The following is a 14,256-nucleotide window of genomic DNA, read 5'->3' as shown; positions in this document are numbered from 1 at the left end:
GGAAAATCCAGCTGGAAAATAATCTTCTCACCGTCCGCTGCCCTCACATTTTCAAATAGGTTTCAAGTATTTTGGTCTATTGTCCTCGTCCGATGAAAGTATAGCGAAATACTGCTTTGTAACGTGAAGTATGTAAGCATGCGGTACAAATTCATAAATCATGTATAATAACTAATTTACTTGCATATTTTCAAATAGGGTTCAATATTGAGAATATAAAAAATAAATATGTTTATATTTATAAGGGTAAGTACTTGAAGAACATAAAAAGGCTATTAAAATTTCTTGGTTTTGAAAAAACCATAAGTCAACTAATTTTTACATTTATTAAATTATTGTAAAGCGGTTTATGAAATCGATGACTACTTTCAGTCACTTAGTGAATTAGTTAATTCTTAGCCCTACCCAACGCTTATGTATCCGTGATGTATGTCTGTTTGTCTCTCTGTTTATCCGACTTGCGATAACTCTCGTATAACTTATCTGATCGACTTGAAATTTTTATCACATTCAATTCTACACATTTTTTGCCTACTTTGCGAATATTTTTTTTTATTTGAAATTTTTGAAAGTTTTAAAATTAGCAAATTTTTTGAAATTAACGAAATTTGGAAATTAAACAAAATTAGGAAATTTTTGACAATTTGCAAAATCTGCCGAAATCTTATGAAAATTACTAAAATTTGCAACAATGTTTCATAAACAGAAAATGTTGTCTCAGATTTTGATAAAGACAGAAGAAACTTTTTCATTCCTTATTCACACATTACCTCACAATACATTCATACATACATAATATGTACATACAAAGGCATGTGGTATGCAATGGTACATATGTGGTATTTCAGGGATAAATATATTTAACAAAGTATCCTCCCCAGTAAATAATATTATAGAAGGCACACGTAATTAACATCTATACATACATATATACAACAACAATAAATTAAATTATTTCGATATTTTCACTCTAAATAAAATCAAGTAAAATTTACACCGATCCGAGTAAAAAAGGGAGCGACACAACGGTTGGAGTAAAATTCACTCAACTTAGAAAATCTGCCCAAGGTTGAGTGAAGTTTCTGCAAATTTGGGTGAATTTTACTCCAACTGTTGTGTGATCCTCTTTTTTACTCAACTTTATTTAGCGTGTTCCATTTTATTTTATTCTAACTCGCGTACCGTGTTTTCTCATTAATTAGCAAAAGTCCTTCTTAAATTAATATGAACACTACATGTTAGCACATGCATGTCACCATTGAACCTAATTGTCTAACGGTATCGTACTTTTGCTCTCATCTCTGACGCATATCTCAACACCGTCGTGCGTTACATGTGTGTGTATGTACTTATGTATTTACTTTTTTGCATGGTTTCCCTCTCTGCAAAATCCCAACAGGATCATGGTGGACATGGGGTTTTTTGTCAAATTGATAAATTAACTACTTTCCACTTCATACAAAGGCTTTCTATTATTGTTGACATCTTCACATGATAATGTCGTATTTTCTATAGAAAATAATACAATGTGCCAAAATATTTATGAATACAGTGGAACACATAATGGTGTAGGAATGGGGAGGAATCTGTGTCACTTTTCATTTCACACAATTTATTCACTATCCATCCACTCATCGGAAGAAAACGCCTAAAATAATCCATCTTGTTTAAAAGATCTTGTTTTCGTGGTGCTGTGAAGGTTATTTGTGTAGAAATCCAGTTTATTAAACATCGACACAAATGTGTGATCTGTTTGATAATATTAACGAATAATTTACCAACAATACGCAACATACAAGTAATACCGGAACAGGTATGGATTGTAAGATTGTATTAAATAGTTTTGAAAAACCAGAAGCTGCCCAACCGTGGGGACATGTCCTCGATTAATTTTAAATTCTACTATCCCTAAAATCGTGTAAACACCTCCGTGTCATATTTATCTTGCCATGTTATTGTCTCCAAAATGTCCCCAGAGTTAATTTCGCAGCGCATGGATTGGTTTGCAAATATCATGAACTTTCTGGGCATGACATATGTACCTATTTAATTTTGACAGATTTTGGTAACATTTATTTACAAAATTAGTTTTCACTTGGTGGACGTGGACGGAAGCATGGATTCGTCCGTGCAACATCTCATTTCCGGATTATACCTCGACATGAAAACATGGCGTGGGGGCAACGCCACAGAACTATATCCGCCCTGGATGAATCCCCACGTGGTATCCAGAGGTCAACAATTTGCTTTGGAACATGTGACAGGAGTTGTTTTATCGGCATTTTACGGATTAACTATGCTCTTCGCATTTCCCCAGATAAGCGATATTCTCATCTTTACAGGTAAATGAAATACTAATTACTAAGGATTTCACAATAAATAAATTGTAATTTAAAGTTAGAACAAAATATGTAACGGAAACTTAAAAAAAATCAAGTTGAAAAAAAAAGTTTTTACATTTTTTTTCGCAGAAAATTCTGACACCCGTCCGCGCGCCGGGCGTCTTTATGCTGCCACCATGTTACAAGTATTTCTCTGGATGCGACGCGGATTTCAAATGTATCCAGCCTGGACGCTGAAAAGTTTGTTGAACGTGCACCTAATCCATGGCAGAGTGGCGGAGAACGTGGCGGCAGCTTTGGCACAAGGAACTTTTCGTCACAGGGTTGAATCTATTGTTCAAAATGGCAAGATTAATTCCGGTTTATGGGCAGCCTTTCAGACGGACTTGGACCAATCTGGGATCCCTCAAATTATGCGAATTATTCCGAAGGAATTGCAAAGTATGTATGTTTTGGGATACGTTTGCTAATTTACATTTTAATATTTTAAGAAACTGTTGTTATTATTAAATAGTTGAATTCGAAACATGAAGGTAAATAGGTTTCCAAAACCTTTGTATGTAGGGTCGGGGCGTATTAGTGTGGACACTTTTTTGAAAACTAAAATTACTCAATACAACAGAAGCAGTTGTTTGTCAAAAATAATTATTTTGAGAATTCTGTAGGATGAATTAACTATTTTACATTATTTCGTGAAAAGAAAATTTTGGAAAATATCATTGGAAATAATGGATATTAATTTTTTTAAATATAAAAACAGGTGTCCACACCAACCTCGCCATGTGAGGTTAGTGTGGACACTCCAACCTGATAACATAGCGATTCCACTCCCCACACTAACCCATTTTCAAAAAATCAGTTTTGAATTTAATAAATTTCCAAGAATTTATTTGGGATGAAAGCGATTTTTGTATTTTTTCAAATTCAAAAGTCACAACAAGAAGGAGTTGAACTATGATGTGAATTTTTTTTATTTTGAAAAAATATGATATATTCCCATCGAAAACGTCACTCTCCACAATTACCTCATGTCCACACTAATACGCTCCTACCCTATTTTAAATTAAAATACAAATTTTGCAAAATAGTTTTGCACAACTATTATTTTAATATTTTGCGTATTAAAATTTGTTTTTAACATTTTCCAAACTTTTTATTTCCAAAATATTTCGAAAAATTTTACTTGAAAAGTTTACAAAATTAATGCACAAACTATGTATGTATACATTCTTATACCTTAGGAGGGAACCATGTCCACGTTCCAATGAACCAATTCGTCCACGCCATGACACAGTGGGCCTTTTTCGCCGTGCTTGCCACAAATCCGGAGAAAACTTTGGTATTTAACTCCAAAAGGGAAGGACTTTTGGACTTTGTACATTTATGGGCCGTCCTAGGTCACGCTATGGGGTTGGAGGATGACTTCAATATAGCCCTCCTGCCCCACACCCAGTACCCCCGACGGTTCCAGCTGGAAAGAATGCAGAGTTATTTAAGTGAAATAAAATCCACTTACTTTATTCCGATGCTGTTTAATTTGCAAAAGGAGAACAAAATTTTAATGGAGGCATTTATCCAGGTACCCAAATAAATAGTCAATTTGCCAGAAAAATTAATCATTTTTTTAAAAATTTTGACCAAGGAAAATCTTTTGTGTATGTAGCAGAAATATTTCTAAAGTCTTAAAAATTCCGCAAAATTATTTCCATACTTTCAATTTGCGGAATCTTAAAATAATTCTCGAAATAATTTTGATAATCTAAAATCTTAAAATTTATAAAGAAATTAAGATTTTTTTTAAAAATTCTCCATTTTCTCCTTATCCAGGCAACTTCAGATATTTTAGGAAATCCAGAATTCCTAACAGATCCGGAATTTTTACTGAGAGGAATTCTCCGTGACGTGGTGGGCATTCCAATTCCTAATTTAGAAGCAAGACGACGCTTCCGTCCGGTCTCATCGTACAGTTTGGACTGGTTGGTACAGGTCGGTTCGAGACTGCCACATATTCTATTTTCCAACTGGAACAAAATCTTTTCACCGTTCGCTGCCCGTACACATTTTCAAATAGGTTTCAAGTATTTTGGACTCTTGTACTCGTCCGATGAAAGTATAGCGAAATACTGCTTTGTAACGTGAAATCAAGTATGTAAAGATGCGGGACAAATTCATAAATCATGTATAATTATTACTTATTTACTTTTATGAACTCAAAATATTCGGGTGGAAAATTGTTGCCACGACGACTATTAGACTGTACAATGGGGTTTGTGAGAATTTGTTTGGTAATAATAAAAGTAAAGAAGTATTATATTGTTGAACGGCTTCCTGGATAAAAACGGAATTTATGTGGAATTAAACACTCTCCGAAATGTGGTATTGAATTGTTTGGGATCGTTACCGCTCGGAGTATCTATGTGACTCTACCGGGCATCGTAATATAATAACCATCATTACTGATCAGTAATTAAAAATTTACCACTCATAAAGAAATCATTACTGGTCCCGTATTAAATCATTGCCAGTTTAATACCAACACGGAGTATCTATGTGACTCTACCAGACTTTTAACAGTGTATTTTTAATTTATAAATGTACCTACATACATATTTACATACCTAGATTGACCCTGGTGTTCTGCCCGGTTGCAGGATTGTATCGGTGGACAGCGTTCCTTCCGATGTCGACGTAGTACAGGTCTCCAGTAGAAGCTCGCCAATGGGGGCCTTCTCCTAGAATGTTAGTATTAACGGTTTGAACGTATGGAGTACTCATTTTTATGATGATGATTATCCCAGATGTGAATTGCAACAGTGATTATGTAGATATGTAGTGTCTCTCTTACCGGCTTTGCATCCCCTTTATATAAGGTTTGGTTTCAATGTTAATATCCCATGTGGATGTATTCACGAAGGCTGACACGTTAAAATTTTAGCTGTAATTTTAATTTACAATGCACTGCAAATATACAGACATATTTATATTTCCATTTCCCCTCTTTATCTGGCGTAGATTTAATAGGTTCGTAAGTAAAAAATAATACGGAAGTTTGGATGGATCATAGATATATTTATGTATTGTGCACACACATGATTTAATACGTCCGACTTAACGTGGTCTTGCATACAATGTGTAGCATATTAACTTGGTGAGAAGCATATGTCATTGTGTTGTATTTGTACATACTAGGTACACTTTGGCACAATCGTGTAAATGACGCCCACCTTATTTACTTGTGGGCCACAAGTAAATGGCATTTACTGTCTGGCTGGTTCAATGGCACAACATACATATTTGTTTATCTGTACCGTTAACCTGTTTGCTAATCGTAAGTTGCAGATGATATTTAACACTTACGCATATTTATTCAGGTTGTCCTAATGTGTCCGCAGTTCAAAAAGGTCTTAGGCTCGTCTATTTACCTATGTAAGGTTACACCCATTGTTGGACTATAAAATTGCAATGGGTGGAAAACGTTAGATTTCCAACCACTGGATGGATTTTGGGATGACGAAATCCATCCACTCGCTTTAATTTTTTGGTTTATTTGTACAACTGCTTATCTGTTTTCCTGTCACGAAACTGATTACTGATAAGTGCAGCCGTTTATCTTCTGTAATCCCACCCGTGTCGGCTGTTACGTAAACGTTGCAATAATTTTTTTATTAGGACCGCAAACACAAATTTTCGAATTTTGAAACTTTCGATGACATCACAAGGTTTGTATTCATAGGGAAATTCAAGTGTCAAATTGAGATTGGGGTCTAATTTTGTGCACGAGGCCTTTTTCATGTTTTGAAAAATTCTTCCCCAAATGTACATATACAGGGGGAGTGTTTTATTATAATTCAAAAGTAGCCATGCCATCGGAATCATTTCCTCAAAACATGAATTTATATTTTTTAAGATAAATTTGGTGAAATCGATGCGACGTGAATTTTTACATTTTCCCCGGTTTTGCACCTGGTCTTAAGATAAGATTTTCTGGATTTTAAACTTTTCGACAGGGCGAAGAACACAATAAAAGTGAAATATGTATGTAAGTTACATCCACGACTTGCGTTTAGTTTTCGCGACTTGATTTAGGAAAAAGTGTGAGCTCGATACGCAGAATTAAATACGCTAATAGTATTCTATACGGTCAGACCCCTTGATACATGATTTCGTTATAAGAAGGTCAAACGGTCATTGCGCCACGGTCAGAGGTCGATTATGTCGAATTTTAGGATCTGACCGATTTACACGATATGTCAGGAATTATCATCATTTTGAAATGCTCACCCAAAATACACACTGTAAAACGGTCAGAACCTAAAATTCGACATGTTCAACCTTTGACCGTGGCGCAGTGACCGTTTGACCTTCTTATAACGAAATCATGTATCAAGGGGTCTGACCGCTTAAAAAACAATCTGAAATATTTATATTTTCATAAATAATACACTCTAAAGAAGATTGAGCTCAACCGGTTGAGTAAAACTATGTTGATCAAATTTTCCACAATTTCGAATTAAAGCAAAACTTCGAGAGTGCAATTTTTACACGGTTGAGTTGATTAATTTTCAGTTTACTCAATATTGGATAAAATTTGACTTCAGGTTGAGTAAAATAGAGTTTAATCAATTCTGGGTAGAAACCAGACCAAACTAGATTAAACATTGTCAATAAATGGTGTAAACTTTGCTCTATCGGCGGAGTTAAATTTTAGTCAACTTTTTGGTGTAATAGTCACACTTCAGGTGCACAAAGTCAACTCTCCCCACTGTACGTCTCCATCTTCCGCGTGGCTCAAATGCCACAGTTGCTGTCTACCAGCAAAAGGAGAAACAATGAAAATAAATTATTTCTTTTTTTGAAAGTTTTTCGACGTGTCCAATAATGGAGCAAATTCTTCGAGATACTGGCCTGGAACAATATACGGATAAATTGAAAGGTAAATTGTAAATTCTTTTGATTAATTCATAGATTTGTATGTTTATAATTAAACTACATATACATAATTTTTTTTATAACTAATTATTTTTTGTGTAATTAATTATTTTTCAATAGAGAACGACGTTGACGATCTATTATTCTTTAAATTATTGGACGGTGCCGCTGGATCAACGGAGGAACGTTTGTTTGCCGAAATTATTCCATCAGTCGGTCACAGATTAAAAATAATAACTGCTGCTAGAGAGGTTAGTAGGTCAGGGTCAAACTTTGAGCAGATTACCCTTAATTTTAATTGTAGTATTTGTGCATTTAAGTTTAGTTCGTTCAAAGAGTATTGGCAGCATATTAAGGAATTCCATGAGATTAGAAAAGGAAAAGTTAGATTAAATTGTCCGTTGTGTTCAATGATTTTTACTGAATTAGACAATCTTCAAAAACATATTCACAGAAATGTTTGCTCAGTACATAGAAATGTTTCAGGATATTTTAATAATTCTGACACTCTAGAAAATAATACTAAACATAATGATAAGTGCAGTAGTGAAGAATTTTTTCCCCCAAATGTCATCTATGAAATTAATTTAGATTATAAATTAGCTTTTATAAAATCTTTGCAAATGTCTGGTGGAATTTCATTACTTAAATCAAATGAAATTTTATCTAATGCAAATTCTTTAGTCAACAGCATCATTGAAGTTGCAAAAGATTTTTCAAAAACTAGTTCTAATTCAGCTCAAATTTTAGTTAATTTAAATACGTTAAGGGACCCTTTTCCAAATAGTTCTTCCTCACAATATGAATTGGAGAAAATTTTAAAACAAAAATCTCTTTTAGTCGAACCAAAAGAAATAAAATTGGGTTCTCACTTTAAATTTGATAAAAATAAAGGACTGATGCAAGAAAAAGGAGACAACCTATATCTTTTTGAATTATCTAAAACATTGCCAATCATTCTTAAAAAGTATTCCAAAATCGCCGATAGTGTCAATGTAGGAATAAATCCGGAAATTTTGGAAAATTTTAAGTCAGGTGATCTGTTTAAAACTTTTAAAAATAATCCATTATGCTTACAAATTTATTATGATGATGTGGAAATTTGTAACCCGTTGGGAACAAAAGCAAAAATCCACAAACTGGCCTTATTTTATTTTGTAATTGCTAATTTTCCACCTCAATTAAATGCAAAGCTTGAAAATATTTTTCCGCTTGTGGTAGTCAAATCCAAATTTGTCAAAGAATATGGAATGAATTTAATTCTTGGACCATTAGTTGATGAATTAAATTCATTGCATGAAAGTTCACAAAAGATAGCTGTCCTTGCAAATAGCCAATTTAGTCACGTTCAAGTACTCCAGTTTTGTGGCGATAATCTTGGTTTGCATACTATGTTAGGATTTGTGGAAAGTTTTAACGCAAATTTTCGCTGTCGTTTTTGCAAAATGGAGAAGGAAAATACATACATATCTGTAGTAGCATCAATCCATAAGAGGCGCATTTTATCCCTATATGAAAATGATTTAGGCTTGGAAAATGTTAGTTTGACGGGGATTAGGGAAAGTTCAATTGTTAATGACATTAAGGGATTTCATGTCACTAATAATTTTGCTCCTGATATCATGCATGATATTTTAGAAGGAATCTGCATCACCGAACTGAAATTATTTTTGAAACATGTCATTAATAATGGTAGTTTATCTATAAGGCAGATTAATCACAGGCTCTCATCTTCATTTAAAAAGAATAGTCATGCAGTATCAAAATTGCCTGAAATCGATTCCAGTTTTGTTGACGGCGACAAAAAATCCTGCTTTTCTGCTTCCGAAATGAACCATTTTTTCTTAATATTTCCTGCAGTATTTGGTGATAAGTTTAGTAGGAATGATAAGCACTGGGATTTAATTATCATGCTTCGCCGCATTATACGTATTTTAATGGCACCAAGAATAAATAGGGTTGGGGTTTCTTTGTTAAATAATTTAATTGCTGAGCATCACAGTGCATTTCTCAAACTGTCTCAATCTAAGTTAACCCCAAAGTTTCATCACTTATTGCATTATGCACAAGCTATAAGACAATTAGGGCCACTTAAGAATTATTGGTGTATGCGGTTTGAAGCCAAACACCGTCTTGCAAAAACAATTGGCAAGAATTGCTATAATTTCAGAAATATTGCAAAAACTGTTTCAAGAAGAATGGCACTGAATTTGGCATTTTCAATTGGATGCGAATTAGTTGGAGAAATAACTTATGGATCTGGTTCCAAAATTGCATTTAAAGATCTGAGAATATCGTTTGATTTTTCAAAACTTTCATTAAATGCATGTGACGAAATATTTTGCATGGACTCGGTCACAATTTGTGGTACGAAAATAAAACCTGAAAATTATTTTATTTTAAAAAATGAATCAACAAGTGTACAGTTTGTTCAAATTAGTCTGTGTTTTTTTCATAATGAGAGAACACATTTAGTAGTCAGGCAGGTGAAGTACGAGGAAAAGTTTAGGAATTCATATTTGTTCAAAATAGTTAGCTTTGAAAATCCTGTACTTATTGACCCTGAAAAAATTTATTTAGAGAGTCCCTTAGTCGTTGTTAATTGCTTGGACGATCCTCAGGGCCACGGTCTTATCTGCTGTCCAATAGAATTTGTGTAATTTGATTTTTTATGTAATTGTAGAAATATGTGTGTTCAGATGAGTTTGCGTATATTTTTAATTTAATTAGAATAACATTTATGTAAATATTTAGCTAGGCAAACAAACTTCCGAAACTTGCCAGCGTGCACCAAATGGTAACATGAATATTATGCTGGTAAAATTTTGGTTTTATTTAAATATGGTTTCATTTATATCCATTTAAATGAAATAAGCTGTTTAAATTACAATTATATTTTCAGGGGGATGACAATTCCGTAAATTGCGGTCAGGAACCAGATAAAGAGGAGCACGTAGAAATTACTTTTGTCACGTTCAATCCGCTTTTTGTAAGAGCTAAAATTATATAAGTATTTTATTTGGAAGATTAATTTAAGACTTTTTTCTAAAGATCAATTCCTGACATTCTAATGTATGTGATTTTAGGATATTAAACAAATCATTTTAAATTCTGATGAAGACAAAGGAACTGCAAATGGAATGAACGTGCTTGAAGAAATATCGCGATCCAGCCTCCTCACCTCCGACACAAAAACTCTCATAAAGCGTCGTATTGTTAACTTTCTGGTGAAGAACTATTCATATCAGTAAGTTATACCTACATATAAACCGATAATTTGGAAGTAATAATTGATTTGTTGTGTTTTGTTTCTTTCAGTCCTTCAAAAGAAGTTAAAGAGAACTTGGCGAAATGTGTTGCAATGCAGCTATTTCAAAATCTTAATTGTGAGCAGCAAAAAAACATTGAGGTAAGAAATATTTATGCACTTTTATTATCAATGCCGAAATCTATTCTTTGGTTTTAGAATATGTTTTACCGAAAATCTGAGGTGAAAGAAAAAACGAAGAAAAAAAATTCGGCGTCAGGGCTCATTGAAGACAGGTTGAAACATTTGCGGAGAAAACGTAACGTCACTAAGCCTCGGAAACCTGAATCGTGTCTGGAGATTACTAGTATGTGAAATGTATATATTAAATGTACTTACTTATACTTACGTCATTTTATATTATTATTAAAAAATGATTTAATTTTTAAATTCAGAGCCATCAGAAGATGAAGAAGACAAGAAATCGTGGTTGCGTTATACTTCATCTCCACTAAATCAAGTTGCAGAATACATGGCGCAGACTTTTCGATTGAGATCAGAAGAGTTAAAGACAAATGATCTGTTGACTACCTTAAATGAATGGCCGCGACTAATTGATACTACTGGGATGGTAATTTTTCCAAAATAATTTAATTAACACGGACTTGCACATAATTACTTCCCTTAATAATAATACCTCCATTTTTAATTGTGTGTCAGATTGACCTAGATTTTTCCATTCGATATCCTGACAAAGGCGATATGATGCTGCACAAATGGACTTGTATTTCAAATCAAATTTGGAAATATGCAGTAAAAACGAGGGCGAATATTCATGGGGAAATTGGGATTTCCAAGAACGTAGAGGAATGGTCGAAGGGTATTAATTATTTTATCAATGACGTTTAATTAAACTAAGCGGTATTTTATAAATATTAATTATTATTAATTTACTTGTTCTTATAGACGAAATAAATTCCGGATCTTTACTATTGCTTCCGTATTTGTTTTCAAAATCTGCTTATACTCAAGATGGCAAAAAGAGACGAAGAATTACCGGAGCCCATTCTTCTGAATTCTTCGTACAGTTTTTTCAAGTCAGTTCCTTCTTTAAATTAATTTAAAAAATAAAATTATTTTTTCATAATAATATTAATTACTTTGTGTTTATTATAGAGAAATGAAGATCTTGAAGAATTTCGTTTAGCAGAATCCGTGAGAACGCAGCCATTTGTTATTTGTATAGGAAACTTGAAGTTTCTTGACATCCAACAAGCTTTCGTCATGGTGGAACGGCGCCTCATTGCTGCAGAGTCTTTCGTAAAAGCTGTGGATCTCTGTTTCAAGATCTTTTACGTCCTAGAACTTAAATTTCCCGAAGAGTGTAAGAGTGTTTGGGAGTTTTTCGACTGCACAGTTTTCCAAACTAACAAAGTTAGGTCGTCATCGTCTTCAGTCTTGTCGCTTTCGTCACAAATCACCATGGACGAAGGATTAAATGAAGATTGATTATTTAATTTTACTAATTAAAATAAGACGTACGGGTATTATGTACGGGTATTATTTTTATTTATTGTCAGTATTGTTAATACGCTTAATAAGTACAGTAATATAAGTAATATATTATTAATATCACTGTCATTATAAATTATAAATGTACTAGCTCTAGTAAACAACATAATAAATAATTATAAATTAAAGAGCATTCAATGATAAAGCAAAGAGCAAATTTTAGTAAGCATATGGAATAAACAATAATCATCAAAAGGTCAAAATTCGATCATACAAAAGTGCAATTATCATTCCTGAATGTGATAAAATTTGATTGGAACAAAGAGTAAATATTTAACAACTACTTTAGCAAAATTCGTCTATTTGATGGTGTAACTTTTGTGCTTTTATCGTAACAAAAATTCAACGACTTGAAGAGCACGCTTTGTCCAAAAGTTGAGTAAAACTTTTACTCAGCCTAGAGAAGTAAAATTTAACCGAAAGGTGAGTCATCCCCTTTTTTAACCCGATGTTGTGTTAAGTTTGATCAAATTTGCGCAATACTTACTCAATTTTGTTTAGAGTGTATACATAATGCTAGGGTAGGAAATACTTTTTGCAAAAATTGACTTGCAAAAAATTGAAAACCCTCTTCTAAAAAAATATGTAGCTGTGTATTTCTAAATATTTGTGGGAAAGTCGGCAAAATTATTTTGGCTTTACTCTCCTCAATCATTGAGGCTCAATGTAAAAAAAATAATAGAGGGAATTTTTATCAGGAAATTAATTATTTTTTGCTAATTTGTTTGTTTGCCAATTTGTGGAGACACAAAATTGCGGGGAAAATTCCTATTTTTTAAACAGTAAATCTGTATTTTATATTTCCTACTAGTTTGGAAGAATTTTGATTAGGTTTTGGCGTAGTTATGTAACATATGAAGATATTTGAAAATTGCGGTAATGAGCGAATTAATATAGGAAAATATGAGAATGAAACTCATTGAATTTAGAATTGCCAATTGAACCAAGTACAGAAAAAAGTGATTTGTGGGCTGACCGGAATCGAACCGGCAACTTTTCGTTCACCAGACTACCGAGTTACCACTTTCCCCACAACGCCCTTAGAATAGCATTGCATGTTTTTCCTGTACTTGGGTGATGCATATTTTAAAAGCAGGAGGGATATTCATCCTCTTCACCCTGCCTTTATGCATCGTATAAAGGCAGGGCAGGGCAGGGTCTTGGTTCAATTGGCAATTCTAAATTCAATGAGTTTCATTCTCATATTTTCCTATAACATATGAAGATACTCGATCCTACGAAGGTTTTTGACAGACAAAAAAAAGTTTAGTGAACTACTGTATCGTATTGTTGGTGTATGAAAATTATGATTAGTTTAAAGATATGAGTATTTTGACAGGTTATCTGGATTTGGTACATACTATGTATGTAGTAACAATATAATATTTGAATTGTCGGCCATCTAACCTGTAAGAAAAGCTTGGAGGGAATTTAGACCAAAAGGAATGTATGTAGGGTGCGACCCAAAATGATAAGACCACCCAAGTTTTTTTGAATATCTCAATCCATGATAGTTCAATTATAGTGATATTTTGCATGTTCATGAAGGTACTCATGATACGTTTTGGTACCAACATTGGATGGATGGCTTTGGGAACTCGTGGAGATACGGAGAAATTACTGAAAAATGGGTGATCCAAGATGATAAGACCACTTTAGATTTTTGTGTCTTATTAATTTCCTGTCGGGTTTAGGCAGTAAAACTAATTTTTTTCCAACATGGTAGAAGGTATTAGTCTCGTAAATACTGATATCGCTCAGGTCCATACTCCTCACGAGCAGAGCAACTGCCAAAGATTGATTTTAAATCATGACCCCATTTATAAAATTGCCATCCAGCATTTTTTTGCACAACTACCAAGTTATTGTACCAGGGAATGCTTCGCTCGTTCAAAAATGACCTCCGAATGAAATTTGGATATTGCTTGTTTCGTCGGATGCATAGAATTTGAGTATCTTATCTACCTAGAAGGATGAATGATATGGAGTGAGACTGAAATTTTCATGTGCGGCACTCTGGCAACAACCAGGAACTACCATGACACAAGATGCGCAAGGTGGCGTGTGGTGTGTAGTTGTGGTTCAGATATAGCAGCCAGGGGGCTGTTCAAGAATGATAAGTATCAAATTGGACGGTTTATTTATGTTTCTTTATCTAATTATTTT

At 33.5% G+C, this 14,256-nt stretch overlaps 1 protein-coding gene across 3 annotated transcripts; it reads left to right on the top strand.

Annotated features, from left to right (window-relative positions):
- Positions 1–6,802: 6,802 nt before the first annotated feature.
- LOC110849386 lies at positions 6,803–12,228 on the top strand. 3 transcript variants are annotated; one of them, XM_035851579.1, is made up of 11 exons: positions 6,821–7,275; positions 7,392–7,522; positions 10,026–10,088; positions 10,174–10,260; positions 10,358–10,518; positions 10,590–10,680; positions 10,738–10,885; positions 10,974–11,149; positions 11,239–11,398; positions 11,485–11,615; positions 11,695–12,228. In XM_035851579.1, exons 1-11 carry the CDS (start codon positions 7,221–7,223, stop codon positions 12,025–12,027), a joined length of 1,536 nt encoding a protein of 511 aa, XP_035707472.1. In that variant the 5' UTR covers positions 6,821–7,220; the 3' UTR covers positions 12,028–12,228. The 3 variants fall into 3 exon arrangements, with proteins under 3 accessions (XP_035707471.1, XP_035707472.1, XP_035707473.1); XM_035851580.1 differs by lacking the exon at positions 6,821–7,275 and having other exon boundaries at positions 7,396–9,927; XM_035851578.1 differs by lacking the exons at positions 10,174–10,260; positions 10,358–10,518; positions 10,590–10,680; ... (3 more) ...; positions 11,485–11,615; positions 11,695–12,228 and having other exon boundaries at positions 6,803–7,275; positions 7,392–10,071.
- Positions 12,229–14,256: the final 2,028 nt, after the last annotated feature.

The sequence above is a fragment of the Folsomia candida genome, unplaced genomic scaffold (assembly GCF_002217175.1).
Source record: "Folsomia candida strain VU population unplaced genomic scaffold, ASM221717v1 Fcan01_Sc004, whole genome shotgun sequence".
NCBI lineage: Eukaryota > Metazoa > Arthropoda > Collembola > Entomobryomorpha > Isotomidae > Folsomia > Folsomia candida.
The sequence above is the reverse complement of the archived record's forward strand: the minus strand, read 5'-3'. Positions and strand labels throughout refer to the sequence as shown.

What these genes read in the sequence shown, in the direction of transcription:
- LOC110849386 (XM_035851578.1), top strand. Translation starts at nt 7,221, where the DNA reads ATGGAGCAAATTCTTCGAGATACTGGCCTGGAACAATATACGGATAAA. An exon ending in ATATACGGATAAATTGAAAG is followed by an intron (nt 7,276 to 7,391) that starts GTAAATTGTAAA and finishes ATTTTTCAATAG; the next exon opens with AGAACGACGTTGACGATCTA.